Raw genomic sequence first — 26761 nt, 5'->3', positions numbered from 1 at the left:
CATTCTAGCCTATAAGGCTAAGCTTCAGGTTACTAACTAGGCTTACTTTTCTTTCAAGCTAGTGATAGACTTTCTAGCCAAAGACTTATTTTTGGTTTAGGTACTGTTGCTTATTTCTGTTTACACTTATTTATTTAATTTTTGTTTTGGTTTTTTCAAGACAGGGGTTCTGTGTATAGCCCTGGCTGTCCTAGAACTCACTTTGTAGACCAGGCTGGCCTTGAACTCAAGAGATCTGCCTCCCTCGGTCTCCCGAGTGCTGGGATTAAAGGCATAAATCAGCACCGCCTGGCTACTTATTTAATTTTTATTTTTGTGTACAGATGTTTTACCTGCATGTATGTATGTGTACTGTATGCACTGCCTATGGAAGCCAACTAGGGCTTCAAATCCTCTGGAACTGGAGTCACAGATGGTTGTCAGCCACCATGGGAGCACTGGAACCAAACTCAGGTCCTTTAGAAGAGCAGCAAATGCTCTTAACCACTGGTCCACCTCTCTGGCCCTTGTTATTACATTTAAAAGTAATGCTAGGGGCTGGTGCAATGGTTTATTGGTTAAGAGCATTGGCTGCTCTTGCAGAGGATTGGGATTTGGTTCCCAGAACCCATGTGGTGGCTAACAACCATGTGTAACTTCAGCCCAAGGAATCTAGTGCCTTTTTCTGGCCTCCATGAGCACTAAGCATGTACATGCTGCACATACATACATACATACATATAGTCAAAACATACATACAGAGGAAATAAAAAATAATAAGTCTTAAAAAAAAAGTTGTGCTAATGACATTCTCGTGGACTACTGTCTAGTCTCCTAGTCTGGGGTTTTGCTTATAAAGCAAAATGCTTATAAAGCTTATGAGCCAATCTATCCGGCCTTTTTTTTTTTTTTTTTTTTTTTTCTGAGACAGTGACTTACTACATAACTCAGGCTGGCCTGGATGTCCTTATGTAGTCCAGGTTGGCCTCAAAATATTGGTGATCCTGCTGCTTCAGCCTCCCAACTGCTGGGATTTCAGGCATGTACCACCAAGCCCAGCTGGTCATTCCTAGTCTTATGTGCTACTTTTACTTCTTGAGCTTATAGATATGGAAAACAGTTCTAAAAAAGGAAGCCATAAGGAACTAAGGTGAGGGCTGGAGAGATGGCTCAGAGGTTAAGAGCACAGGCTGTTCTTCCAGAGGTTCTGAGTTCAATTCCCAGCAACCACATGGTGGCTCACAACCATCTGTAATGAGATCTGGTGCCTTCTTCTGGCCATGCAGACACAGCACTGTATACATAACAAATAAATAAATCTTTCAAAAAAAAAAAAAGGAACTAAGGTGAAATTCAAAACAAATATTAATAATTGACACTCAGTAGTATCCTAGGAGAGAAAACTGCTCTTGGCATCACTAGAGGGCACTGTTGTGCATCCCATGCTCTCCCTGGTGTTCAGGTGCAGGACAGTGTACCTACAGCACCTTTCCTTCTCCTGCAGGCACTTCATTTTCATGTCTCTGGCGTAGAGTGCCCTGACTAAAGCTGCTCTCAAAACTGCAGGACGTCTCCTCTGCTCACCTGCTGGTGGTAGTCCCTCTGCTTGATGAACTTGTTCACCACCTTCTCCACCTGTCTGTCACATTCTACTTGAAGGTATTTGATCAGGGTATAGAGTCTCCCAGGACCATAGTAAGTCTCCACTATGGGTTGGTGGGTTTCCACAATTCGGGCAATCCCTAGAAGGAAGTGAGAGTTGGACTCCACATATTTTTTCATAAAATAAATTCCTTTCCCCATCAAAGATTAACTTAGGTCTAACTCAATCCCTCTCAGCTACCTCACTATGGACATGAAATGGACAGTTCTAGTTGTTGCTTAATGATACTAAGAAAATGTTTTAAATATAAACAGTGATTGATATACAAATAGGCACTTGAGAAGTCATAGTAAATCTGTTTTCTCTAGCAGGATCTTTAGAACAGATCACCTTCCTAGTGATTTATTTTAGGTTAAATTTATTTATTTTTTTTTTTAGAGTTTGGGTCTTGGGGGCTAGGGAGGTTAAAAGTTCTGGGGAGACTCCAATCTTGCTAATCAGATACTAATCTGGAAACTGGTTATGCAATAAATGAGCACACAGAAAACCACAGGATTGGATAAAACACACCTGAGTAGAGGGACAGGAAGGGCCAGGGTGCAGATGTCAGAAGAAAGCGTCTTTGGTCTCCCTAGAGTAGAGAAAGGGGCTCACCCTCAAACAGGAGCGTGAGAGTATCTGCAAAGATGACTGCAGCTCTTCGATCACTCATGTCTGACCCCAGCACCAAGAGCAGGTTCTCCTCAGCCTTACTGGCCACCTGAAAGCAGAAAAACCCACACATATTAATCAGACCAAAGGCTTCCTGTCAGCTTTTCTTCCACCATGTTCCTTGGCAGTTGGAGGCAGCACTGAGGAACCTTTGTGGGTGCTCAAGTATGACAACGAACCTGAGCATGTGGATTTGTTTGTTTGTTCGTTTATTTATGGGGGGGGGGCAGGGTCTCACCATGTAACCCTGGCTGGTGGCCTGGAACTTGCTTGCTATGTAGATCAGGCTTGCCTCCAATATACAGAGATCTGCCTGTCTTTGCCTATTCAGTCCTGAGATTAACGTTATGTGCCATCATGCCCACAATGATAGCTTTTCTATTCAGGGGAACAAATAATCGTTTAGTCTGTCTGAAAATATGGACTACTGCTAACTAAAAGGAGAAAGTACTTCTAATTTCAATAACGATCTTAAAGTGTAACTCGAGGGGCTGGAGAGATGGCTCAGAGGTTAAGAGCACTGCTTGTTCTTCCAAAAGTCCTGAGTTCAATTCCCAGCAGCCACATGGTGGCTCACAACCATCTGTAATGAGATCTGGTGTCCTCTTCTGGCTTGCAGGGATATGTGCAGACAGAACACTGTATACATAATAAATAAATAAATCTTTAAAAAAAAAGTGTAACTCGATATATTTATAGTAATATTTATATATTACTCCTCTTTGTTGAGGAGGCTGGAAAGATGGCTCAGTGTAATAAGAGCCCTGGCTCTTCTTTCAGAGGATCTTCACTCAATTCCCAGCACCTACAAAGTAGCTCACAACCATCTGTAACTCCAGTTATAGTTCCTCTTCTGGCCTCCACAGGCACCAGGCATGCAAATGGTGCAGATATACATGCAGGCAAAATCCCCATACACATAAAATACAAATTTAAAAAATTAATACATTTTAAAAATTAAAAATGTACCATAGGACATTTTATTTATTTATTGAGACAGGGTCCTCCTATGTAGTTCAAACTGGCTTAAAACTGACTGTATAAATGAGGCTAGCCTTAAACTAGCCTTAAACCTACCTCAGGTTACCAAGTACTAGCATCACAAACATATGCTATCCCATGATGCCTATCAATTGTACTTAAAAAAATGTTTAATTATATCACTGTGTGTGTGTGTGTGTGTGTGTGTGTGTGTGTGTGTGTGTGTGTGTGTGCATGTGTGGAGGCCAGAGGACAATTTACTAGAATTTGTTTTTTTCCCACCATGTGGGTCCCAGGGATTGAATGCAGGTTGTTAGGCTTGAGAGCAAATGACTCGACTCACTGCGTCATCTTGCTTAATTTTGTTGTTGTTTGTTTGTTTGAGATGGGGTCTCTCTATGTGGCACTGGATGTCCTGGGATTCACTATGTAGACCAGGCTGGCCCAGAACTCCCAGAGATCTGCCTGCCTCAGCCTCCTCAGTACTGAGATTAAAGGCATGTGCTACTATTCCTAGCCATCTTTCTTAATTTTTAACTAAATTTTTAGAATCAGTGAAGCACACATTTAAATATTTAAAAGGAACAAAAGTCCTTTCTCTTACCTACAGTTCAAGATCCAAGTTCCCTTCCAAAATATTCTGTGCTTACATAAGTATGTATCTTTACCGCCGCTCCCCTCAATTGAAGTGAGAATGATAGCTTACTAATTTATACCCTAGTTATTTAACGAACCACAAATGTTATAGAGTAGTGTCTTTCAACCCGTGGGTCACAACCCCTTTGGCAAACCTCTATCTCCAAAAATATTTACATTATGATTCATAATAGTAGCAAAATTACCATTATGAAGCAGTAATGAAATAATTTTATAGTTGGGGGTCTCACAACATAAAAAACTGTATTAAAGGGCTGCAATATTAGGAAAGTTGAGAACCACTATTATAAAGTAAAATAAACTAGTATATATGGAATGGTCTCATTTTTCTTTTTTCTTTTTTTTTCCTTCTTTCTTTCTTTCTCTTTTTTTTTTTTTTTTTTTTTTTTTTTTTTGAGACAGGGTCTCTACATAACCCTGGCTGTTCTGGAACTCACTATGTAGCCCAGGCTGGTCTCAAACTCACAGAGATCTACCTGCTTCTGCCTCCCGAGTACTGAGATTACAAGGAGTGAGCAACCATATCCAGTCTGGTCTTGTTTTCCTAAATGACAGAATAGTGCTCCATTATAGAGAATTCTTGGATATAAGAAGGATGCATTGAGAGATGGTTAAAAAGACTCAACAACTCTGCATGTTTGTTGATTCTGTTTCTGCCATTTTTGAGAATTTTTTTTTTTTTTTTAAGATAAAGTCTCATAATCTACTATGTAGCAGAGGATAACCTTGAGTTCCTGACCCTCAAACCTCCCTCTCCCAAGTGCTGGGATTACAAGCAGGAACCATCACCATCAACTGAAAATTGTTGAATTTTTTAAAGTCTCCGTGTGTGAGCTCATAGATCCACGCATGCCACAGCGTATGTGGAGGTGAGAGGACAACTTTGTAGTGCCAGTTCCTCCTTCCACTTCACACGGCTGCTGGGGTCATCAGGATAGGCTTGACTCAAGGACCTTTGCCAAATAGGCCATCCTACTGTCCCTTTAGCTCATCCTAAAAGAAGCCAGCCCCTTAGTGAGCATGCCTATAACCCTATATTTGGAAGGCAGGGCAGGAGGATCACAAGTTCAAGGCCAGCTTGGTCTACATATTAAGCTGTACCCAGGGCTACACATCAAGAGTCTGTCTCAAGGAACAAATGAACAAAATCAGAAAGTAGTTCCTGAGTAACAGCCTGAAAGGGTGATCAACTTAACAGGAGAAGTTGCATTTTAATTTTCTTGTATTTTTACTTGGTCTTTTGAAAATCAATATACATCAGCAGATGTCTAGGTTATGCCTGGAAAAGAACAGGCCATTAAGTGTCAAATGAATATATGTATCTAATTCTTCCAGATTATAGTAAAGCAGAATCACATTGGAAAAGAGGAAGTATCCACAGAAACAGAATTTGTTAATCCCGTACTCCTAGGGAGGCAGAGGCAGGACTGCTTTGATATCTCAAGGCTAGCCTGGTCTACCCAGCAAATTCCTAGCCAATCACAGTCACAAAGCATGACCCTGCCTCAAAGAACAAAACTGGAGTTGTCAGCCTGGCCTGTTATTGTAGGTACAAACCTAGCAACTGTGAAGCTGAAGTAGGAGAATCTCAAGTTTAAGGCTTTTGTGAGTTAGAGTGAGGCTCGTGAGGGCTGGCGACACAGCTTAGTGATGGAGCGATGGCACAGTATGTATGAAGTCCTAGGTTCTTCTCTAGTACTATAGATGAAGAAGTGAACAAAAACTTGATGTTCTCAGTGTCTTACTCTGTAGGCAAAGCACTATACCATCAACCTACTAAATAATTACTGCCCGAGATGGCTGTTTTTGGCTGTCAACTTGACTACATCTGAAATGAACTACAATCCAGAAATGGAAGGCACACCTGTGAGAGATTTTCTGCTTGGTTTAAAGTGGGTAAATCCACTTCTAAGTCTGGACCTTTGAGATAGGAAGACACACATCTTTGATCCATACTTTGAGGTGGGAAAACACATGCCTTTGATCTAGATCTTTTCTTTTCTTTACTTTTTAAATTTATTTATTATGTGCACAGTTTTCTGCCTGAATGTATGTCTGCCCGCCAGAAGAGGACCTCAGATTTTGTTGTGAGCTACCATGTAGTTGCTAGGAATTGAACTCAGGTCCTCTGGAAGAGTTGCCAGTGCTCTAAAACTCTGAGCCATCTCCCCACTCCCCTTGATCTAGATCTTAAGGCTGGAAGACACAGGTCTTTCTTGAGGCCCAAAGACACTCGCCTTCGATCCCAATCTTGAGGCTGGAAGATCTGCCTTTAATCTTGGCCACACTCTCTGTTGGAAGTCTATATAAGGCCATGGAAGAGGGAAGCTTTTGCTCTTTTTCTGTTTGTCCTCTCCTTGTTAGCACATCCATTCCTTCACCTACACTGAAGCCTACTTCTTTGGGATTCCAGCACATATAGAAGACCAGCTGAGACATCCAGCCTGTGGGACTGAGCAACTACTAGATTCTTGGACTTTCTGTTCACAGCCAGCCATTGCTGAATTAGCTAGACTGCAGCCATTCTAATAACCCCCCCCCCCCACACACACTCATTCCATAAGTTCTGTGACTCCAGAGAACCCTGACTAATACAATGCCCATACCTGTTTGCAAAGGTATTCTGAGAACTTGCTTAGCCCATCCTCATGCAAACCTAGTAGTGGGAAGATCTTGAAGAATCGCTCCACTTGGGGCAAATCACCTTCTTTGGTAGCCATAGCAAACTTCTCTGCTACTATGGCTTTAAGACGCTGCTCAGCTTCCTGTAGCAATTTCAGGTTGGCATCAATAATGCTTCCTGCTCAATGGAGAGAAAATGACAATCGATGTAAAGAATGGTGCTATATCAGGTCCATGTCACTTTATGTACCATCATTCACATGGCAAATATGTTTAAATACTGACTGTGTACAAGATACTAGACCAGCAATGTAGATGACTGAAAGATGAATCTGCCATGACTGTAGTGCATGAAAGTTACAATCAAGTAAAAGAAAAACTCTATTTCCTAAAAGTCACATTTCTGGGTGAAATAATTAAAAAGACTTTCTATAAAAGATTATGTATCATCTATTAAAGCTACACAGGACTTTGATACCTGAGTAGAAGGGACACACATTCCAGGAAAAGGGACTGTAGATGAAGAGTATTTGCAAAATATTGCAAGTAGTCTATGTCCTAGCCTAAAGAAGAGCTCAAGAGTCACTTGCACATAGAATGGAGGATGAGTGGCTATCTGACAGAAAAACCCTGTTGTTTGAATCTTAGATGGTCTTTTAATAAAAAACCCAGAGCCAAATATCAGGGTGAAAGCTGAAAGATCAGAGAAGCAGAACAGCCAGCCACTAGTTCTTACCTCTACGAAATCCTCAACCTAAAGAGAGTGAGTTTCTGTTTCCTCATGCCTTATATACCTTTCTCTGTCTTGCCATATTACTTCCTGGGATTAAAGGCGTGTGTGCTTCCCAAGCAAAGGCATGAGATCTCAAGTGCTAGGATTTGTAGCTAGAGTCTTTCTGGTCCTGCCTGACCCACAGTCAGGACAAATCTCTCTCATCCGCCAGTCCCGCAGCCACTCAGACCCAACCAAGTAAACACACAGAGACTTATATTACTTATAAACTGTATGGCCGTGGCAGGTTTCTTGCTAACTGTTCTTATATCTTAAATTAACCCATTTCTATTAATCTATAAGTTGCCACGTGGTTCGTGGCTTACCGGTATCTTAACATCTTCTCATGGTGCGGCTGGCAGCATCTCTCTGACTCAGCCTTCCACTTCCCAGAATTCTCCTCTTTCCTTGTCCCGCCTATACTTCCTGCCTGACTATTGGCCAATCAATGTTTTATTTATTAACCAATCAGAGCAACACATTTAACATACAGAACATCCCACAGCAAGGATTAAAGGTGTGAGCCACCACTGCCTGACCTCTATGTCAAATCTAGTGGCTGGCTCTGTCCTCTGATCCTCAGGCAAGTTTATTAGGGTATACAATACCACAGTGGAGAGACTCAATCACAGAAAGTCCAGAATACTACACAAACATTTTTTTTTTAGTGCATGTATATGTGGGGCAGATGACAAACTTGGGTGTTATCCTTAAGAATACAGTCCATTTCCTTTGAGGGAGAGTCTCTCATTGGCCTGGAGCTTACCATATATACTAGACTAGACAGTCAGTGAGCTACAGAAGCCTGTCTCTGCCTCCCAGCACAGGAGTGCAAGCATGTGACACTATGCCTGGCATTTCTACATAGGTTCTAGGGATCAAACTTAGGTCTTCACACCTGTGAGGCAAGCACTTTACCAACTACACTATTTTTCTCCAGCCCAATAATTTAATTCTTTAAGTAAGCAATATGGCTAAGCATAAAATAATCTACTAGCCAGAGACTCAGGAGATACAAGATCAGTTTCCTTTTCCATTGTCTCAATTAGGGTTTCTATTGCTACGGTAGAACACCATGACCCAAAACAACTTGGGTTGGGGGCAGTGGTTCTTTGGTTCATAAGTAACAGTCCATTATTGGGTAAGCCAAGACAGGAACTCAGGGTAGGAACCTGGAGGCAGGAACTAAAGCAGAGGCCATAGAGAAACTCTGCTTACTGACTTGGTCTCTCTTATGAACCACCAGCCCAGATGTGGCACCACTCATAGTGAGCTGGGCCCTTTTACATCAATCACTAATTAAGCAAATGCCCTATAGACTCAACTATAGACAATCTAATGTAGGCATTTTCTCCATTGAAGTTCTTCCTAGGTAACTCTAGCTTATGTCAAGTTGAGAAAAATAGCAACAAAGATATCTATCAAAGGGGAATAGTATCTGTCCCAGGATGGTACAGAATTTACAGCCTACTATCAGATATAGAAACATCCTAGCTGGGCAATGGTGGCGCATGTCTTTAATCCCAGCACTTGGGAGGCAGAGGCAGGCAGATCCCTGTGAGTTCAAGGGCAGCCTGGGCTACAGAGTGAGTTCCAGGAAAGGGGCAAAGCTATGCAGAGAAACCCTGTCTTGAAAAACCAAAAAAAAAAGAAGAAGAAGAAGAAAGGTAGCACATACCTTTCTAAATTTTGTTTTGTTTTTGTTTGTTTGCTGTGTTTTTAGAGATATGGTTCTCACTTTATAGCCCATGTTGGCCTTGAACTCATGGGATCCCTCTGCCTCAGCCTCCCAAGGGCTGCTCTACAGACTTGAGCCACCATACCTAGCAACACCTATTTTTCTTGATTGAGTTTGCTTAGTTTAGATCACAGATGCTTATATCAACTTTAATCGGCAGTCAGGGATACTGACCTTCTTTGCCTTGTCGGCTGAGCTCAATGACTGATTTGTCCAGGCACAAGTAACGATGAATGTGGGCTGCAGCCTGCTCATAATCTTCATTCCTCAAAGCAGTCTGAACTCCATCCATGCAGAACTTCAGGTCCAAGATGTCATCAGCTCGCTGAATGGCCTGATAGAGACGGTTCTGCAAAAATTCTTTGTGCTTAAAGACAATGTCCTATTCCTTCAAACCACTTTTCAGAATGTAGAGATTTAGGAGCAGAACCTAGCTCAGTCCTTTTTAGCTGTAACTGGCATATTATAAAATACTACCATAACCACTTATAAAACTATTGTGGATGATAATCAAGACACTAACAGATACCATGATTTAATTAATGTGGTTAATTCATTTTAATAGAAGCCTAAATGAGAATAATTCATGTTTATTTTGTTAATTTTATATAATTTATCAAGATGTATGTAATACCCAGAAACATAAGACTGCTGTGCTGGAATCTAATCTAGGGCTTCAGTGCCTGCTAGGCAAGTACTCTACCAAGCTCCATCCCCACTCCCTTTATTGACATTACATTACTTGATTTTCAGATGTTAATCTACCCTTTGCATTCTTAGGACAAATCCTACTGGTGTTCATATATAATCCTTTTTATATGTTATTGGATTTGCTTTAAGTGCTTATTGAGGATTTTTATTTTTATATGCCTAAGAGCTAATGGTCTGGAATTTTCATGTGGCATCTTGTCTGGTTCTAATATTTTCTATATAATTTTTAACTGGGTGGTTCTTTTCTAGTCTCTAATGTAACTTCTCCCCTCCCTTCTATGAGCCCCAACATCAAAAGCTCAGTGGGGATTACCTTGGCCAGGTCAAGCTGACGGACTTTGCTGGACACATTCTCAGCTAGGTTGCAGGTAAAGGTGATCATTCCAGCCAGCTGCTCTGCATCTCCCTCAATCAACTGCAGGTTGGGACTAGAGACAGACACAGTCAGGGAACTGTAGCACGAATCTTAAAAGGTCTTATTAATAAAAGCAAACCCAGGGCCAGGTATTGGGGTGAATACTGGAAATTCAGAGAGACAGAACACAAACCACAGCTGACCTCACCTCGCCAACTTCTCAGCTGATCCTGTATCCTCGAACTGGAATCCTCTGAGTCCTCACCTGAATGGATCTCAGCTGAACTGCTGCTAAAAGACTAAAAGCTTAACCAGGCTCTAGTTCCTGGTCCTCATGCCTTATATACCTTTCTGCTTACTGCCATCACTTCCTGGAATGAAAGGCACATGTCACCATGCCTGGCTGTTTCCAGTGTGGCTTTGAACTCAACAGAGATCCACACAGATCTCTGCCTTTGGAATGCTAGGATTAAAGGTGTGTGTGCCACCATTTTCTGGCCTCTATATCTAGTGGCTGTTCTGTTCTCTGACCCCAGATAAATTTATTAGGGTGTACGATATATTGGGGAACACAATATCACCAAAGGGCACACTTATCCACAGAGGCAGAGGGAATGAACAAAAGGGAATAGGTGTTTGTTCTTTCCCCCCTGGATGGAGACTGGGTCTTCTACTCTCACTTCTTTTCCTTTTCCTATTTCACAATAGTCGTGTGTGTGTGTGTGTGTGTGTGTGTGTGTGTGTGTGTGTGTGTGTCAAAGACAGAGACAGAGACAGGGGACGGAATCCAGAGCATGGTGCAGGCTAGGAAAACGCTCTATCATTGAACCACATCCACAACCTTTTCTCTTTGTTTGCTTTGATAATGGCAATGAGGTCTAATGTAAGCACAAGATAGCACTAAACCCTGACCCTCCTGTAAGTGTTAGAATCATAGGTGTTTAATACCACATCCAGGGTCCCCTGTCCCCCTCTATCTCTTTTTGAGGCAGTTTTAAGCTTGCCTCAAACTGCAATCCTCCTGCTTCAGCTTCCTGAATGCTTAGATTACAGGCATATACCACAATATTCAGCTGTGGTGATATTTTGTTTGTACTCTTCACAAATATAATTTGTCTGAAGATGAGAGGACAAAGCCAACCACTAGATTAAACATAGAGGCCAGGCAGTGGCCTTTAATCCCAGCACTTGGGAAGCAGAGAGCTGTCTGGACCTCTGAGTTCAAAGCCACCCTGGACCACACAAGATCAATTCAGTCTAAAAGAGAAACAGAGCCAGGCAGTGGTGGCACACACCTTTAATCCTAGTACTTGGGAGTCACACTAGGAAGGTGGAGACAGGAAGTGACATGACTTGACAGAGAAAGGAATATAAACGGCAGGAGGAGACAGGAGTTTGGTGCCATTTCTGCTGAGGACTCGGGAGCATTTAGTCTGAGGATTCAAAGAGGTAGGATCTTTGCAAAGTAAAAATTGGCTTGCTTCCTCTGATCTTTCAGCATTTACCCCAATATCTGGCTCCTGTTTTTTTTTTTTTAACAAGACCAATTAGGATTCGTGCTACTCAGCAAATATACAAAATTGATAAAAGCAGTTCTTTTTTGGGAGGTGGGGAGCTTCCAGACAGGGTTTCTCTGTGTAGGCCTGGCTATCCTAGAACTAGCTCTGTAGACCCGGTGGCCTTGAACTCAGAGATCCACCTGCCTCTACCTCCTGAGTGCTGGGATTAAAGGTATGTGGCACCACTGCCAGACTAAAAGCAGTAGTTCTTAAACTTGAACTGCAAATCAGAATCACCTGGGATACTTATTAAAATACATATTTCTGGGCCCCAACAACAGAGTCTGTAATTCAGGAAGTTTAGGGTAGAGGTTTCAGAATTTGTATTTTCCTTCCTTTTTTTTTTTTTTTTTTTTGAGACAGGGTTTCTCTGTGTAGTCCAGGCTAGCCTCTGCCTACCAAGTGCTGGGACAAACAGCATGTGCTACCACTCCTGGCTAAAATTTGCATTTCTATTAAGGTTCTATGTGGGTCAAGGAGACTATACTTTGTTTTGCTTATTGAGAGGGTTTTACATAGCCTAGATTAGCCTCTTAGCTCATTATATAGCTGAAGTTGGTCTTGAACCACATGTACCTGCCCTTACCGCCCAAGTATTAGAACTAAAGTTGTGTAGCACTATGCCTGATTATAGTCTAAAGTCAAAGGCTTTTTTTATTCTCTTTTGGGGCTCATGTGATCCAAGCTGGCCTTGAACTCCTGATAATTCTACCTCTACCTCCAAGGGTTGATTACAGATCCGAGCCACCATGCCGAGTTTCTGATAACTACCAAAGTATATATCCTTAGGTGCTTACTTTGAGTTATTGTTCCTTTCCATTTCAAATGCTTGTCAGTTCATAAAACAAACTTAGGAAAAAGAATCCTTTTTTCCCCTTTCTTTTTTTTTTTTTTTTGGTTTTTCGAGACAAGGTTTCTCTGTGTAGCTTTGCGTCTTTCCTGGAACTCGCTTTGGAGACCAGGCTAGCCTCGAACTCACAGAGATCCGCCTGGCTCTGCCTCCCGAGTGCTGGGATTAAAGGCGTGCACCACCACCGCCCGGCCCTTTTTTCCCCTTTCTTGAGACAGGGACTCACTCTGCAGCCCAGGATGGCCTCAAACTTGCAGCAAGCTTCCCACCTTCCCCTCCTAAGAGCCTGGACTATTGGGCTAGGGAAACTAATTTTATCCAGTGGTCCCCATTGAACGTACAACTTTTGCTGTGATACATACTTACCCCATCCTATGGAGAGTGACCATCTTACTTTCAATGGTGTTTTGCTGTTCCAAAAGAGACTCCAGCTCTTTCTCCACCACTTTCTGAAACGTGAACATCAGAATGAGTATAAAGAATTTTCTTTTTCTTTTTTTTGGGGAGAGGCAGAGTTTCTTTGTGTAGCCCTGGTCATCCTGGAACTGGGTCCCATAGACCAGGATAGCTACAAGAGATCCGCCTGCCTCTGCACCCCCATGCCTGGCTAGGAATTTTCTTTTTAAGTTACTGGGGATTAAATTTATGACCTTGTACATGCCAGGCAAGTGTTCAAATATTAAACTCTACCTCTAGCCCTAGGTAGAAGCAACTTTTTTTTTTTTGGGGGGGGGGGAGTTTCAAGACAGGGTTTCTCTGTATAGTTTTGGTGCCTGTCCTGTATCTCGTTCTGTAGACCAGGCTAGCCTCAAACTCACAGAAATCCACCTGGCTCTGCCTCCTGAGTGCTGGGATTAAAGGCGTGTGCTACCACCACCTGTCGGTAGAAGCAACTTTAAGAGTTATCTGTGGGTGGGTGGTAGTAGGGAGGAGAGGGGGACCTGTGGTTGGTATGTAAAATGAATAGAAAAGTTCTTTTCTTTGGTTTTCAAGACAGGTTTTCTTTGTGTAGCTTTGTGCCTTTCCCGGAAATCACTCTGTAGCCCAGGCTGGCCTTGAATTCACAGAGATCCATCTGTCTCTGCCTCTGGAGTGCTGGGATTAAAGGTGTGCACCACCACCGCCCAGCATAGAAAATTTCTTAATAATAATAAAAGGAAAAAAAGTTATCTAACTTAGCCAGGCGTACTGGCACACATCTTTAATTCCAGCACTGGGAGGAAGAGGTAGTTGGATCTCTGTGAGTTTGAAGCCAGCCTTCTATGCATATCAAGTTCCCAGACAGCCAGTACTACTTAGAGAAACCCTGTCTCAAAACAACAACAAACCAACTAGAAACAAAATTATCTAACTCAACCTAGCTAAAAGGTGAATCCCATTTCAATTTTTTTCCTCCCACCATAGTCCCTTTGGACATCATCAACATTGCTTTGGTTTGTTGTGGTAGACTAAACAACTGGCTATGAAATCTTCCTCATGTTCTTTTGATATAGAATCTCATGTAACTTGGGGTGGTCTCTCACTTGTTCTGAAACACAGGATGACTATGAACTCTTGTTCTTTCCTTACTTCCCAAGTGCTAGGATTATAGTCATGTGCCCATCACATATTTCAAGTATACCTGATTCCATCTAGCAGCTTAATACAATGGGAACAAATAAATGTTTATTCCATACTATTTGTAGAGTGTTTCACACAAACAGACTCTACAATTTAGTGGGTAATCCAGATGTGTGGTGATGCACCTTTGTTATCCCAGCACTCAGGAGACAGGCAGGAGTTAAGGCCAGTTTTAGCTACATAGTCAATTTGAGGCCTGTGTGAGCCACGTGAGACCCTGTCTCAAAATCAAATCAAGGACTGGAGTTTGATCCTCAGGACCCACATGGTACCAGGGGAGACAATTCTGAAAATTGTCCTCTGACTTCTAAACTTGTGCTATGACAGACTTGCTCCCCCGACATAAATGTTAAAAAGAAACAACATAAAATGTAGTAGCTAAACAAATGAAATTTCCAAAGAGGCCATAATTAAAAAAAAAAAAATCCTTTCTTCCTGTGTACTTAGTATCCAGAGGGGATAATTATGAGCCAACATTATTACCTATATAAGATCTCAAAAAGTTCCCCAATGTACTAATTGACTCAATGAATATAGTTAGGATTGTTAAGTCAAGGCGTTGAACTCTAATACACTTCTTGCTGAGAAAGTGTGAGAAACTGCTAAAGTTGATGAAAGGCAATGTTTGAAAATATTCGAAGATAGTAATGATCCTCCCCCCCCCCCCCCCCCCCCCCCCGCAACACACACACATTAAAATGCTTTGAGAGGTGCATGACATTAATCCCAGCACTTGAATGATAGAGGCAGTCTGATTACTGAGTTCAAGGTAAACCTGATCTACATAGTGAGTTGCAGGCCAGGTAGGGCTACATAGTTAGACCCTATCTAAAAAAAAAAAAAAAAAAGTTCACTGGGAAAAACAGCTGCTAAACTTTTAGATCAGAGTTTACATCCGACTGTAAAGGATTCCAACCACATTGGAAAATGAACTGACAGCATCAGGTTGCCATGGAAAAATAAAGAAGATATAAAGAGATAATGTGCTATCAGTTGAAAGGAATCAGAATTCTGTCCACACCGTTACTTGACAAGACATCCAAGGTACAAGAGATGAAATGACTTGTCTGTGATTAGACAGCTGTGCCTTCGTCTTTAAAATTCAAACTCTTAGTAGGGAGCTTTCAAACTCCTAAAGAGTTGTGGGCTCACCTGTAATACCAGCAGCTTGGGAGGTTGCCACAGGAAGGTAGCAAATTTGAAGACAGTCTGGGCAACAAAACGAGACCATCTCAAATTAAGAAAATGTCCAAACTTCTACAAAGCTCTGCATTTAACTGAAATGCTAAAATGACACACATAATCATTCCCTACAAAACAGTCTTAAAACTTCAAGCTACTTTGCAATAACTTCTCCCTTAAATGAGTCAGAAGTTTCATAACTTTTCACTTCTCAAGCCAAAGCATTCTGAAAATCAAACAATTTATATATTTACATATATATATGTATATATATATAATATGTATGCATGTATAATAACACAAACCACTTCCAGTTTTACTCGTCATGGAAACCAATACCGGGACAGACCAAGAAAAAAGATAGTCCAAGTAACAGGCCAAATAAGCTTGAGAGAACAGAATTGACAGGTGTACCCAAATGCCCAACTACACTAAGCGTCTTTGATAAGCGCTTTTTAGTTTCCCTGGTGAAGAGACTGACGCCTCCGATGTACTGTGCCGCTGAATTCCTCCACGAAAACGGAGGCTCAGCTCCCCACCTCCTCGCCGCAGAGTCGTTCGTACACAGCTTCCAGGTCCTGCAGGTCTGTCAGGGAGCGAATGAGCTCGGTGGAGATTTCGGAGCAGCGGCCTCCTCCCACACCCTCCGGTGGCGGAGGCGCCCCGGACAACTTCTGAGGGGATTCCACGTCCGCCATCTTGGTTCCTATTAGGCGCTTCCTGGATCGCGAGGTCCCCTCTGAGTTGGCGCGGCGACCCTGTGGGCTGTCCACAGAAATGCCCGATCAAATGAATTTGAAGTCTAGTTTTAAAATTAATCTTCCATCCTACAGCAAATCTACCGTAATACGCAATATTTAAATAACTTAAAAGACCGCAGAAACGAGACGAAAGCATTTTAGAATTACCTATATTTATCAGGCGGGGGCTGGATCCCTTCTCCCGTCGCGCGCTACCCGAAGGCCCGTCTCGAGGGCTAATGGCGGACGCGGGCGGCTTGGCTCCGGCGGCGGCTTAGGCCTTGGAGGAATTCAGCATCCATCGGAGACCGACGCCATCCTTCTTGCACCAGGGTAGAGAAGTGGCCTCGCGGCCTCTCTGTCGCGACAGGAGTGGAGAGCGGCCGCGCGCGCGAGCGAGAGAGCGAGCTTGCCTCCTCGGCCCTTGGGCGGGAGTCGCGGAGGCAGTTTTAGGCCGGAGAGAGATTCGGTAGGCGAGAGGAGACGAGGGAAAGGCTCGCGGCGCGCCGATGGCCGCCCGGGCGCCTCCCCACGCTTCTTCGGTTCGCGGAGCGGGGACGAGGCCTTCCCTGGAAGGCTTGCAAGCCTGACGCGGCGGCACACTCGTAATGTTGCCGGCACGCGGGGAGGTCGAGGCAGGGTCCTCGGGAGTGGGGCGCCCCCGGTGACCGTGAGGTTCTGGAGGGAAGGACGTTCCTAACGCGGAGATGGGAGAGCTCAGCTTGTTGAGAGGGCGTAAAAACAACAGAAGCAGTCCTCGGGTCCGACATTCCGGTTTGGATTTTGTTTTGTCCTCTGAACCTGTTTTCTCCTATTTTTTTTTTAAAAAAAAAAAGATTAAAAAAAAAGGAGGTAAATAGTATCTGCCCGAAGCTTGTGCAAGATTGTAAAAGTGGAGGTGATCTTGGCACCTTCTTAGGTTGGGGGAGGGGCCGCGAGGAAAGCTTTCCGAGTTTTGGCGGTTAAAGTTGGCTGATATTTTAGTATTGGAGTAACGAGATCTTCTTCCAGGGAGCACCCCTTCCATATGGTAGGCAATCCGTTTGCTTTAGTGTTTAATGAGTGAGTAGACGTTCATTTTAATCGTTCCTCTGAAGTGTAACCTAGTGGTCCGCGCTCTTGCACAAGGCCAGGGGTTTCGGTCCCGTCGCCACAGACACAAAATTCTCCAATAGTTAAGAGACGCAAGTGAAAACTAGACCAAGATGCCAATTTTTATCAGTTAAAGCAAATGTCCAAAGTCTTAACATCACTTTGGCTGCTGACGGTGTGTTTCTTCTAAATTGTGAGATCCTCTAAAAGTCAGAACCAAATTCTAACGATTTTAAATTTTAAAACCCTCAATCTCAGTTTCACTTCTGGGAATAAATCTTAGAGGTATACTCATGAACCTGTATATGTAATATTAACAGTTTGTCTAATTGAATGGTAATGTAGCCATTGAACAGGATTCCCTGTATTTGCAGCAAAAAACGGCTCTTTATTGGTGTTTCAAAGTAATTCATAAAGAAGTTGCAATGTAGTGAGTATAGCTAGTACCCAGCCTTTGGTTAAAGAGAGGACATGCACTGTGTGTTCTTGAATATTCATACACATATATAAGCATATGGAAAGATAAAGTTGGAGAGATTTATTCCCAAAGAGAATTGAGTGGCTGGGAAATGGATCTGAAGTTTTTACCGTGCATTTGAGTTTTGAATGATGTGAATGTAGCCTGTTGGACTACAGTTAACCATAGATTTTCGTTTGTCTGACAAAAACCATAGAGGCTTGTTGCATTAATTGAACAAGTTCTAGTTCCTGGCAGTTCACTACTTTCTATATGTTGGGCAATGGGTATAATTTTTGAAATTAAGTTTCCTTGACCATAGTTTGTTTTCTTTTTGTATTAGAGTCTGGAACTGAGTATGTAGCTTAGGCTGGCCAGTGAACTTGTAGTAATCTTCTTTCTGTCTCTCCAGTGCTGGGATTACAGAAGAGAGCCATGATGCCTAGCTTTTTTTTTTTTTTTTCTTTCCCCCCCCTAAAATGGGTATTGCTGGGTGTAGTGGTACACACCTTTAATCTCAGTACCTGGGAGGCAGAGGCAAGAGGATCTCTGAGTTCCAAGACAGCCAGAACTACAAATGAAACCGTGTCTCAAAGAAAAAGGAAAAACCTAAGACAGGGTATTGCTGTATTGTCGATTCTGGAATTCACTGTGTAGCTCAGATTGGTCTTACACTTGGAGATCTTTTCCTGCTTCAGCCTCTTAGCACTCAGAATGCAGGTTCATGCCAATATGTAGGCTTTCATAGGATTCATGTGAGATGAAATGCAAAGGATGTAGCATACTAGAATGGTGCCTAGCATATATATAATGCTGTATTTTTCTTTTCCCTTGAGAATGAACCCCAGGGCCTTGTGCATGCTAAACAAGGATTCTAGCAATGAGCTACATCCCCAACCTGAAAAGGCTCTCTTAATGATAAATGTGGTGTTTTGCAGTAGGCCTTAACTCTGCTGGTTAAGACAGCTTCAACCAGAAATTCCCATACAGAATTTCTTTTAACAACAGTCATTTTTCTGTTTTTGTATTTGTAGCCGGCTCTGACTTGATACTGTTGGTGTAGACAAAAGTCAAAGTGCTGTTTCAGTCTTGCTTGTCGTCATGTTTCTGTATAACTTGACCCTACAGCGGGCCACTGGCATCAGCTTTGCCATCCATGGCAACTTCTCCGGTAAGTTCTCCAGGTATTAACTTTGGGAACTGAAGTAGACTAATATATATATATTTATAGCTTAAGCTTTTGTTGAGGAAATTTATTGTTTTCCATTAAGAAAACATATTGGTGTAGTTTGTGTTAAATTATGGTGTATTATCCGTCACCCAGTTTCAGGTGCATTTCTTTCCATTTAATGATTCTAAGTATAGGTGCATATCTTTTCTCAAATTGTGTATGTTGTGAGACATAGGCTGTATAAGTCATGGTCTTTTTTCCCAACACAGTCTCACTTTAGTCCAAGATAGCCTTACTTAGTAGTCCTCCTGCCTTAGCCTCCCAGAGCTGGGATTACAGGTTCTTAATCTGGAGTTTGATATCAGATTTGCTAAAAAGAATATCTTAACTGGGTGTGATAGTTCATGCCTATAGCTCTGGCACTCTGGAGGCTGAGATACTATGAGCATGAGTTCAAGGCCAACCTGAAGTCTGAAGTACATGGTGAGTTTGAGGCTAGCCTAAAATACATAATACATAGTCAGTCTCAATCTCTCTCTCTCTCTGTCCCTGTCTCTCTGTCTTTCCAAGACAGGGTTTCTCTCTGTAGCCTTGACAGTTCTGGTGGAACCAGCTCTGTAGATCAGGCTGGCCTTGAATTCAGAGATCTGCCTACCTTTCCCGAGAGTGCTGAGGTTAAAGGCATGTGCTGCTACCACCACCACCTTGCTAAGATACATAGTCTTTTTTTTTTTTTTTTTTGAGACAGGGTTTCTCTGTGTAGCTTTGCGCCTTTCCTGGATCTCTCTCTCTGTAGTCCAGGCTGGCCTCGAACTCACAGAGATCTGCCTGGCTCTGCCTCCCAAGTGCTGGGATTAAAGACGTGCGCCGCCACCACCCGGCAATACATAGTCTTTAAAAAAAAAAAAAAAGGACTGGCAAGATAGCTTCTCCAGTGAAAGCACTTGTTGCTTGAGCCAGACAACTAAGAGAGTTAGCATTGTGGGTAAAGTGCTTGCTGTATTAGCATAATCTGAGAGCATGCAGCACCATTATCAGTAACAGATACTTCCCAGTTGTGTATATTGGTGATCAATTTTATGAAAATAAGGTTGTTTTGTTTTGGTTTTTACTTATGTAACCCTTTATAAAGGGCTTTTTTGATAATTACTTTGGTTAGGTCAATTCTGGGGAAAGTACCTTTTCAAGTAGAATAAATTAATTCAAAACATAGATTCCCCCAACTAATTTAATTCCAGTTGTCTCACTGACTTTTCTATCCATCCCTGTTTTGAGGGCTCATTCTGGGTGTTTACGATCTTTATTTTTAGGAACCAAACAACAGGAAATTGTTGTTTCTCGTGGGAAGATCTTGGAATTACTTCGCCCAGACCCTAACACTGGCAAAGTACATACCCTCCTCACTGTGGAAGTATTTGGTGTTATCCGGTCACTTATGGCCTTTAGGCTAACAGGTGGAACCAAAGACTACATTGTAGTTGGTAGTGACTCGGGCCGAATTGTTATCTTGGAATACCAGCCATCTAAGAATATGTTTGAGAAAATTCACCAAGAAACTTTTGGCAAAAGTGGATGTCGCCGTATTGTTCCTGGCCAGTTCTTAGCTGTGGATCCCAAAGGAAGAGCTGTTATGATCAGTGAGTGACTTACTTTATTTGCTCTTGAGTGCTTCTCTGATTTTTCCATGTGCTCAATGTGCTATATAACATGCTGCAATCTTTGCAGTGTGCTAGTCTATCACTTAATGTGCTAACATTTGGCATTACATTTGTATTTGCTCCAATTTATGTTGGTTTAATTTTGTTAAAGGTTTCCTGTTAAAATAGTAGGAAAGTCATAAAGGAACTACTTTTTATCTATCTGGGAAAAATAAATTCATCTGCAGCAAAGGCTACAGTGAAGTGATCTTAGTTGTGTAGTCAATGTGGTTGCTTTCTTCAGCCTGAAGTGATGATTCACATTCATGTCTCTTCTCTGATGAATTCATGAGGGAAATTCTGTGTATCTGATCAGGCCTCTAGAGGGCAACCCTTTGAGCAATTACAAAACCACTAGGCCTAATTCAACGATGAGCTATAACAAATATAGTAGGTACTGTTGTGTCTCTCAGTGTCCTTAAGTCCAGGGAACCTTAATTTTTTGAAGAATTAGGGGGATATTAAGGTTTTTTTTATTAGAAAGGAGGGGTTATAATGATTTTGTTGCCTGCTAACAATAGAGGGCTGTACACTACTTGTATAGCTAGTGATGATTGTTAACAATGTTATTTTAAAAGAATAAGCATTGTGTATATCCTAAGTGTCTGTCTCTTCATCATGTGGAAATCTGGTATGTTTCATCTCCTTCAACTATAGGTGCAATTGAGAAGCAAAAATTGGTATATATCTTGAACAGAGATGCTGCAGCCCGACTTACCATTTCATCTCCCCTGGAGGCCCACAAAGCGAACACTCTAGTATATCATGTGGTTGGAGTAGATGTGGGATTTGAAAATCCTATGTTTGCTTGTCTGGAAATGGATTATGAGGTACTGAAGACTGGTGTGCTCTCTCTCTCTCTCTTTCTTTCTTTCTTTCTTTCTTTTTTTTTTTTAGTCATCTTAATCTTTTCCCTAAAATAATTTCCTTTGTTGTGTGTGGGGGGCCCAGATTACTCAAGGTCAGAGAATCTGAGCTTGCCTTACCCAGCAGGGATGCATAATGGGGTGATTTGGCCACAGGCATGGTTACCAGGTGTTTTGAAGGGTCTGTAGTTGGCTGTACATTGTGCTTTAATTTTGAAAGGAGGAGGTCTTTTGCCTCTCCCCTTGGCATTGGACAAAAAGCCCTTTGTAATAAACCTTGAGACTTAACTGGGTATTGACTCAGGGCCCTCCTGAAGCTGTCCTGTGTCTGTCTTTCTTATGTCTCTTTCTATCATTTCCTCATTCCTCTCCTCCCCACAAGAACCAGTCGGAGCTGGATTCCATTAGACTCCCACACTGTGTGGATGTAGATCTTAAATTAATATTATTTAAATTATTTTCTCTTAAATCATTCTTGCCAGAAGACCTTTTTCACATTATAAATACTTTACTGAAAGCCTTCAGAATGTTTGCACTTGACTATGTCTTATCCTTTGCTATGATTTAAGTGACTGCTCTGTGGACTGAGATATTGGGAGGAGCTGCATGAGAAATGCCAATATCTGCTTGGTGTATTTTTTTTAAAAAATGGAAATAGTGAACAGCAAAGGATACCACTCTGCTCTGGACAGAAAGCAGCATCCTCTGGTGGTGGCATCCCTGGATCCAGAATAGAGATCTGGATCCTTGTAGCTCTACCATTTTTATAGTAGCATGAACTTTGTCACACTATTTGGAATCTGTGAACCTTTACTTCTTGTGTATATGCAAGGTCCTGATATCCTTTCTCGGTCTAAAACTTGCTGATTAATCTTTGTGGCACTGTCCTACAGGAAGCAGACAATGATCCAACAGGGGAAGCAGCAGCTAACACCCAGCAGACGCTCACTTTCTATGAATTAGACCTTGGTTTAAATCATGTGGTTCGAAAATACAGTGAACCCCTGGAGGAACATGGCAACTTCCTTATTACAGGTAACATTTCTCTAATGCTGCTTTGTGCCTTTTTAAAAAATATACGTTACTTTATATGGGTGTTTTGCTTTTGTGTATGTCTATGGAGGCCAGAAGAAGACATTGGATCCCAGAATACAGAATATTGTGGGTCACCATGTGGGTACTAGGAATTGAACCCCCAGTCTCTGGAAGAGCAACCAGTGCTCTTAACTGCTGAGCCATCTCTCCAACCTGTTTTGTACCATTTTATGCCTAAACTTAATAGATTTGACTACATAGGATTTGGGTCTTTTTTTTTTTTTTTAAGATTTATTTATTTATTATGTATACAGTGTTCTGTCTGCGTGCCAGATCTCATTATAGATGGTTGTGAGCCACCATGTTGTTGCTGGGAATTGAACTCAGGACCTCTGGAAGAACAGCCAGTGCTCTTAACTGCTGAGCCATCTCTCCAACCCCCAGGATTTGGGTCTTAATCCCCGTGTATGTTTCTGTTCTGTTACTTTAGACAATTTCTCTCTTTTTTTTGTTTTTGTTTTTTCGAGACAGGGTTTCTCTGTGTAACTGTCCTGGCTGTCCTGGATCTCACTTTGTAGATAGACAAGGCTGGCCTCGAACTCACTGAGATCTGCCTGCCTTTGCCTTCCAAGTGCTGGGATTAAAGAGGACAATTTCTCATCCTGTAGTCTTGGTTAAGTAGTTCGAGCTGACCTTGAACTCTTGGCAGTTCTTGCCTTAGTCCCCTGGTGTTGGAATTACAGATGTTGGTTACCATACCAAGCTTCTGTTTTTCTTGAGGCTAAATTTTAAGATGGTAAAGTGATTTTAAAAAAGAAAAGACTGGGTGCCACGTGTCTTTATTCCCAGCAGGGAATCTCTGAATTGGAGGCCAGCCTGGTCCACAGAATGAGTTCTAGGACAGCCAGGGCTACACAGAGAAACCCTGTCTGTAAAAACAAACAAAAGATGCTATGCCAAGTATTTGAAGTATCTAGCTCTTTAGTAACGCTTATACTATGAGTATGCAGACAAGTCAGTTTATGAATTTGAAAATTTAGATGAAATACTATAAAAAACATTACTAATATTGATCTAAAGAGAAATTGATGGCCCCCAAGGTGGCATAACAGGTCAAGGTGCTTGCCACCAAACCTGAAGATCTGGGTTTGATGCTTGGAACTACAACCTCTTTGGAAGGAGAGAACCTACTCCTGTGGTGGGCCACTGGCCTTCACATAAACACCATGGTCCATGTCTATATTGGCACCTGAAAGTTTTGTTTTTAGCTTTTATTTTTGTATGTGAATATGTCTGTAAGTTAATGCCTCTTGCATGTGGGTGTCCAAGGAGGACATAAGAGGATCTGGAGCTGCAGTCATGGGCAGTTATTGAGCCACCTGACTTGAGTATTAGGAACTGAACTTGAGTCCTCTGAAGAGCAACAAGTGCTCTTAACTGCTTAGCCGTCCCTCAACAACCACCCTCATTTATTTATTTATTCATTCATTTATTCGTTCATTTGTTTATTTATTTTAAAATTTCACCGGGTGTGGTGGTATACCCAGCATTTGAGAGGCAGAGGCAGTTGGATCTTACTGTGTTTGAGGCCAGCCACAGATATATATATATATGATGAGACACCTGTCTCAAAAGCAAAAAGAACCCAAAATATTTATTTATTTAAAAGAATAAAACTGCTGGACGGCGGTGGTGCATGCCTTTAATCCCAGTACTCAGGAGACAGAGCCAGGCAGATCTCTGAGTTTGAAGCCAGTCTGGTCTACAGAGTGAGATCCAGGACAGGCACCAAAACTTCACAGAGAAACCCTGTCTTTACAACCAAACAAACAAAAAGAATAGAACTATATGCGACTATGTGGCTTTATGTGAATATCAGAACTGAGGAAGGGGCCTGGAGATGTGGCTCCGCAGCTAAGAGCACTGACAGCAAGCCCCAAGGATATCATCCTCCCCATCTCTTCCCCCTAGTGCTGAGATTACAGGGTGCGCTTTCACTTAGACTTTTAAATCGTCCTTTTGCTTTTGCTTGTATGGAAAGCACTTTGCCAACTGGGCCCCTATTTTTGTCTTTAAAATTCTCTCATATAACTCAGGCTGTAGATAAATCTTAAACTCTTGATCCTTCCAAGTGCTAGGATTACAGATGGAAACTACCATTCCTGGCTTTATTTTAATTTTTAAGAGACAGGATCTCATACAGCTCAGACTAGCCCCAAACTCACTGTGTAACTGAAGGTGACGTGACTTTTGATCCACTTGCTTCCACCTTTTAAGTACTTTATTTAAAGTGGACATCAGGAAGAAGAAATACTTGGTTGGCTTGCCTTTTAGCTTCTGGCATACAGCATCAAGTGGGAAGGAGAGCAGTTGAAACTAAGAGCAGCTCAGAGTAATTAAGTCACTGTTAACCTTTTTTATTTTTTCCTCTCACAGTTCCTGGAGGGTCAGATGGTCCAAGTGGAGTGCTGATCTGTTCTGAAAATTATATCACCTATAAGAACTTTGGTGACCAACCAGATATCCGATGTCCAATTCCTAGGAGACGGGTAAGGTCTTTGCCAGAGAGATCTGCTTGCCTCTGCCTCCTAAGTGCTGGGATTAAAGGTGTACCCTACCACTGCCTGCTCGCTCGCTCGCTCTCTCTCTCTCTCTCTCTCTCTCTCTCTCTCTCTCTCTCTCACACACACACACACACTCACTCTCACTCTCACTCTCACTCTCACATTATTTTGTGTCATGCATGCCGTGGTACATGTATGGAGGTTGGAGGACAAACTTCAGGAGTCAGTTTCATCTTTCCATCATGTGGGTCTCCAGTTGAACTCAGGTTTAGCAAGCGTTGCTATCTGTTAAGTCATCTCACTGGCCCCAGTATAGTCTCTTAAATTTATCTGTTGCCATGTTTTAGTTATTTGAAGAAATAAATGCTATTTTTCTAAAACTGGTATTTTTAAAAAGGAAATTACTATTTTATTATTATTCTAAAGATTTATTTATTCATGTATTTTTATGTAATTTGCATATATGCCTGCATGACAGAAGAGGGGATCAGATCCCATTATAGATGATTGTGAGCCACCATAGAGATGTTGGGAATTGAACTCAGGACCTCAGGAAGAACAACCAGTGCTCTTAACCGCTGAGCCATCTCTCCAGCCCTTATTATTATCTAGCCCAGAATAGTCTCAGAATCTGCAATTTAGCTCAGGATAAACTTGTCTTTCTATAATCCTTGTGTCCTTCTAAGTGACAGGATTACAGGCATGTGTTACCACGCCTAGTTTATTATGCTCTTGGACCTAAGACTTTCTACAGGCTAGGTTAGAGCACTGCCTGTTGAGCAGATTATTACTTTACTAAGGCAGTACTTGCCTGTTCGCTTTATTATGAGGTTACAAATGATGGCGGTCTATTTATCCTGTGGACACATTACTGATCTTATTCCTGAATCAGTTTATACGTTGCTTCCCCCCAGCTTTGAATTATTTATTTTTAATATTGACTCTGGGTTAAACTTTATAGAATTTAGTTAGTTCTGTGTAGAAGTCACATCAATTTTCTAAAAACCTAAGCAGAAATCTAATCTTAGTAAAAGCAGTGAAATCAGCCTGTTAATCAGACAATTATTGAGCATCTGACTGCCAGGACTTTGTATTTAGCTTGGGACAGTGAAGAGCTATAAAACTTCATAAAGAGTTTACTTGCAGAAATATTTTATGAGATGATAACATTAAAAACTCAAAGCACTAGAGTCACTGCTAAGTGGGAACTTGGTGCTACGCAGGTTGGTTGGTGATGGATGGTTCCCATGGCAATGGGAATAGATGTGGATAGATGTGGTTTTTGTTTTTAAATTTTTACTCACAGCCTGAAATGATGACTTTAATTTCATGTCTCTTCTCTGACATTTGTCTGTGGAGATGATTTTTGCCTTACTGATCTGATCAGGCTGCAGAGTGGAATATTAGCTGTTTCTTGTTACTGGGGGTTTATTATATATTTCTAGCAGACAAGTTTTAGTTGTTTTGTTCAGTGGGCAGCTTCTGTAGTTAATATTTGTATGTTAGACCTTGAGTAGTTGTCTGTATAGTTCCTGTTGTTAAAGTACTGAATTCTAGAATTAAGAGTACCTATTTCTAAGATGTTGATTATGTCTTTGGCCTTGCTAGAATGACCTGGATGACCCTGAAAGAGGAATGATTTTTGTTTGTTCTGCCACCCATAAGACCAAATCCATGTTCTTCTTTTTGGCCCAAACGGAGCAGGGAGATATCTTTAAGATCACTTTGGAGACAGATGAAGATATGGTAAGTAGACCATGGATAAGGCGGGGGCGGGGGTGTTTGTTGTAGTCTGTTTT

At 41.9% G+C, this 26761-nt stretch overlaps 2 protein-coding genes and 2 non-coding genes across 7 annotated transcripts in view; 3 read left to right on the top strand and 1 right to left on the bottom strand.

Moving 5' to 3' along the window:
• Cog4 (component of oligomeric golgi complex 4) overlaps nucleotides 1-16960 on the bottom strand; it is a 41542-nt gene extending 24582 nt beyond the window's left edge. For 2 of the 4 annotated variants that reach the window (XR_013051044.1, XM_042277704.2), the window contains exons 1-9: nucleotides 16249-16389; nucleotides 15880-16105; nucleotides 15311-15367; nucleotides 12905-12987; nucleotides 10088-10202; nucleotides 9238-9412; nucleotides 6538-6731; nucleotides 2237-2342; nucleotides 1564-1721 (exon numbers count right to left, since the gene is read on the bottom strand). Coding sequence is in view for 2 of the 4 variants with exons in the window: in XM_042277704.2 (XP_042133638.1) it covers nucleotides 1564-1721; nucleotides 2237-2342; nucleotides 6538-6731; nucleotides 9238-9412; nucleotides 10088-10202; nucleotides 12905-12987; nucleotides 15311-15367; nucleotides 15880-16038 (1047 nt within the window). In the remaining 2 variants the exon portion in view is untranslated. Of the gene's footprint in view, nucleotides 1-1563; nucleotides 1722-2236; nucleotides 2343-6537; nucleotides 6732-9237; nucleotides 9413-10087; nucleotides 10203-12904; nucleotides 12988-15310; nucleotides 15368-15879; nucleotides 16106-16248 lie in introns of all 4 variants that reach the window. The other 2 variants (XR_013051045.1, XM_015992931.3) reach the window with 2 other exon arrangements.
• Sf3b3 (splicing factor 3b subunit 3) overlaps nucleotides 16409-26761 on the top strand; it is a 39798-nt gene continuing 29445 nt past the window's right edge. The window contains exons 1-7 of the mRNA XM_006974100.4: nucleotides 16409-16549; nucleotides 18664-18800; nucleotides 20111-20437; nucleotides 21155-21327; nucleotides 22257-22398; nucleotides 24835-24947; nucleotides 26571-26708. Coding sequence (XP_006974162.1) covers nucleotides 18731-18800; nucleotides 20111-20437; nucleotides 21155-21327; nucleotides 22257-22398; nucleotides 24835-24947; nucleotides 26571-26708 — 963 coding nt within the window. The 5' untranslated portion in view covers nucleotides 16409-16549; nucleotides 18664-18730. The remainder of the gene's footprint in view (nucleotides 16550-18663; nucleotides 18801-20110; nucleotides 20438-21154; nucleotides 21328-22256; nucleotides 22399-24834; nucleotides 24948-26570; nucleotides 26709-26761) is intronic.
• LOC121829912 (small nucleolar RNA SNORD111) lies at nucleotides 20739-20817 on the top strand. The gene has a single exon (XR_006072964.1). It is a non-coding gene; the product is annotated as a small nucleolar RNA SNORD111 (small nucleolar RNA).
• LOC121829911 (small nucleolar RNA SNORD111) lies at nucleotides 26266-26353 on the top strand. Its single transcript, XR_006072963.1, has one exon. It is a non-coding gene; the product is annotated as a small nucleolar RNA SNORD111 (small nucleolar RNA).

The sequence above is a fragment of the Peromyscus maniculatus genome, chromosome 5, assembly GCF_049852395.1.
Source record: "Peromyscus maniculatus bairdii isolate BWxNUB_F1_BW_parent chromosome 5, HU_Pman_BW_mat_3.1, whole genome shotgun sequence".
NCBI lineage: Eukaryota > Metazoa > Chordata > Mammalia > Rodentia > Cricetidae > Peromyscus > Peromyscus maniculatus.
This window is presented reverse-complemented; position numbering and strand designations above follow the sequence as displayed.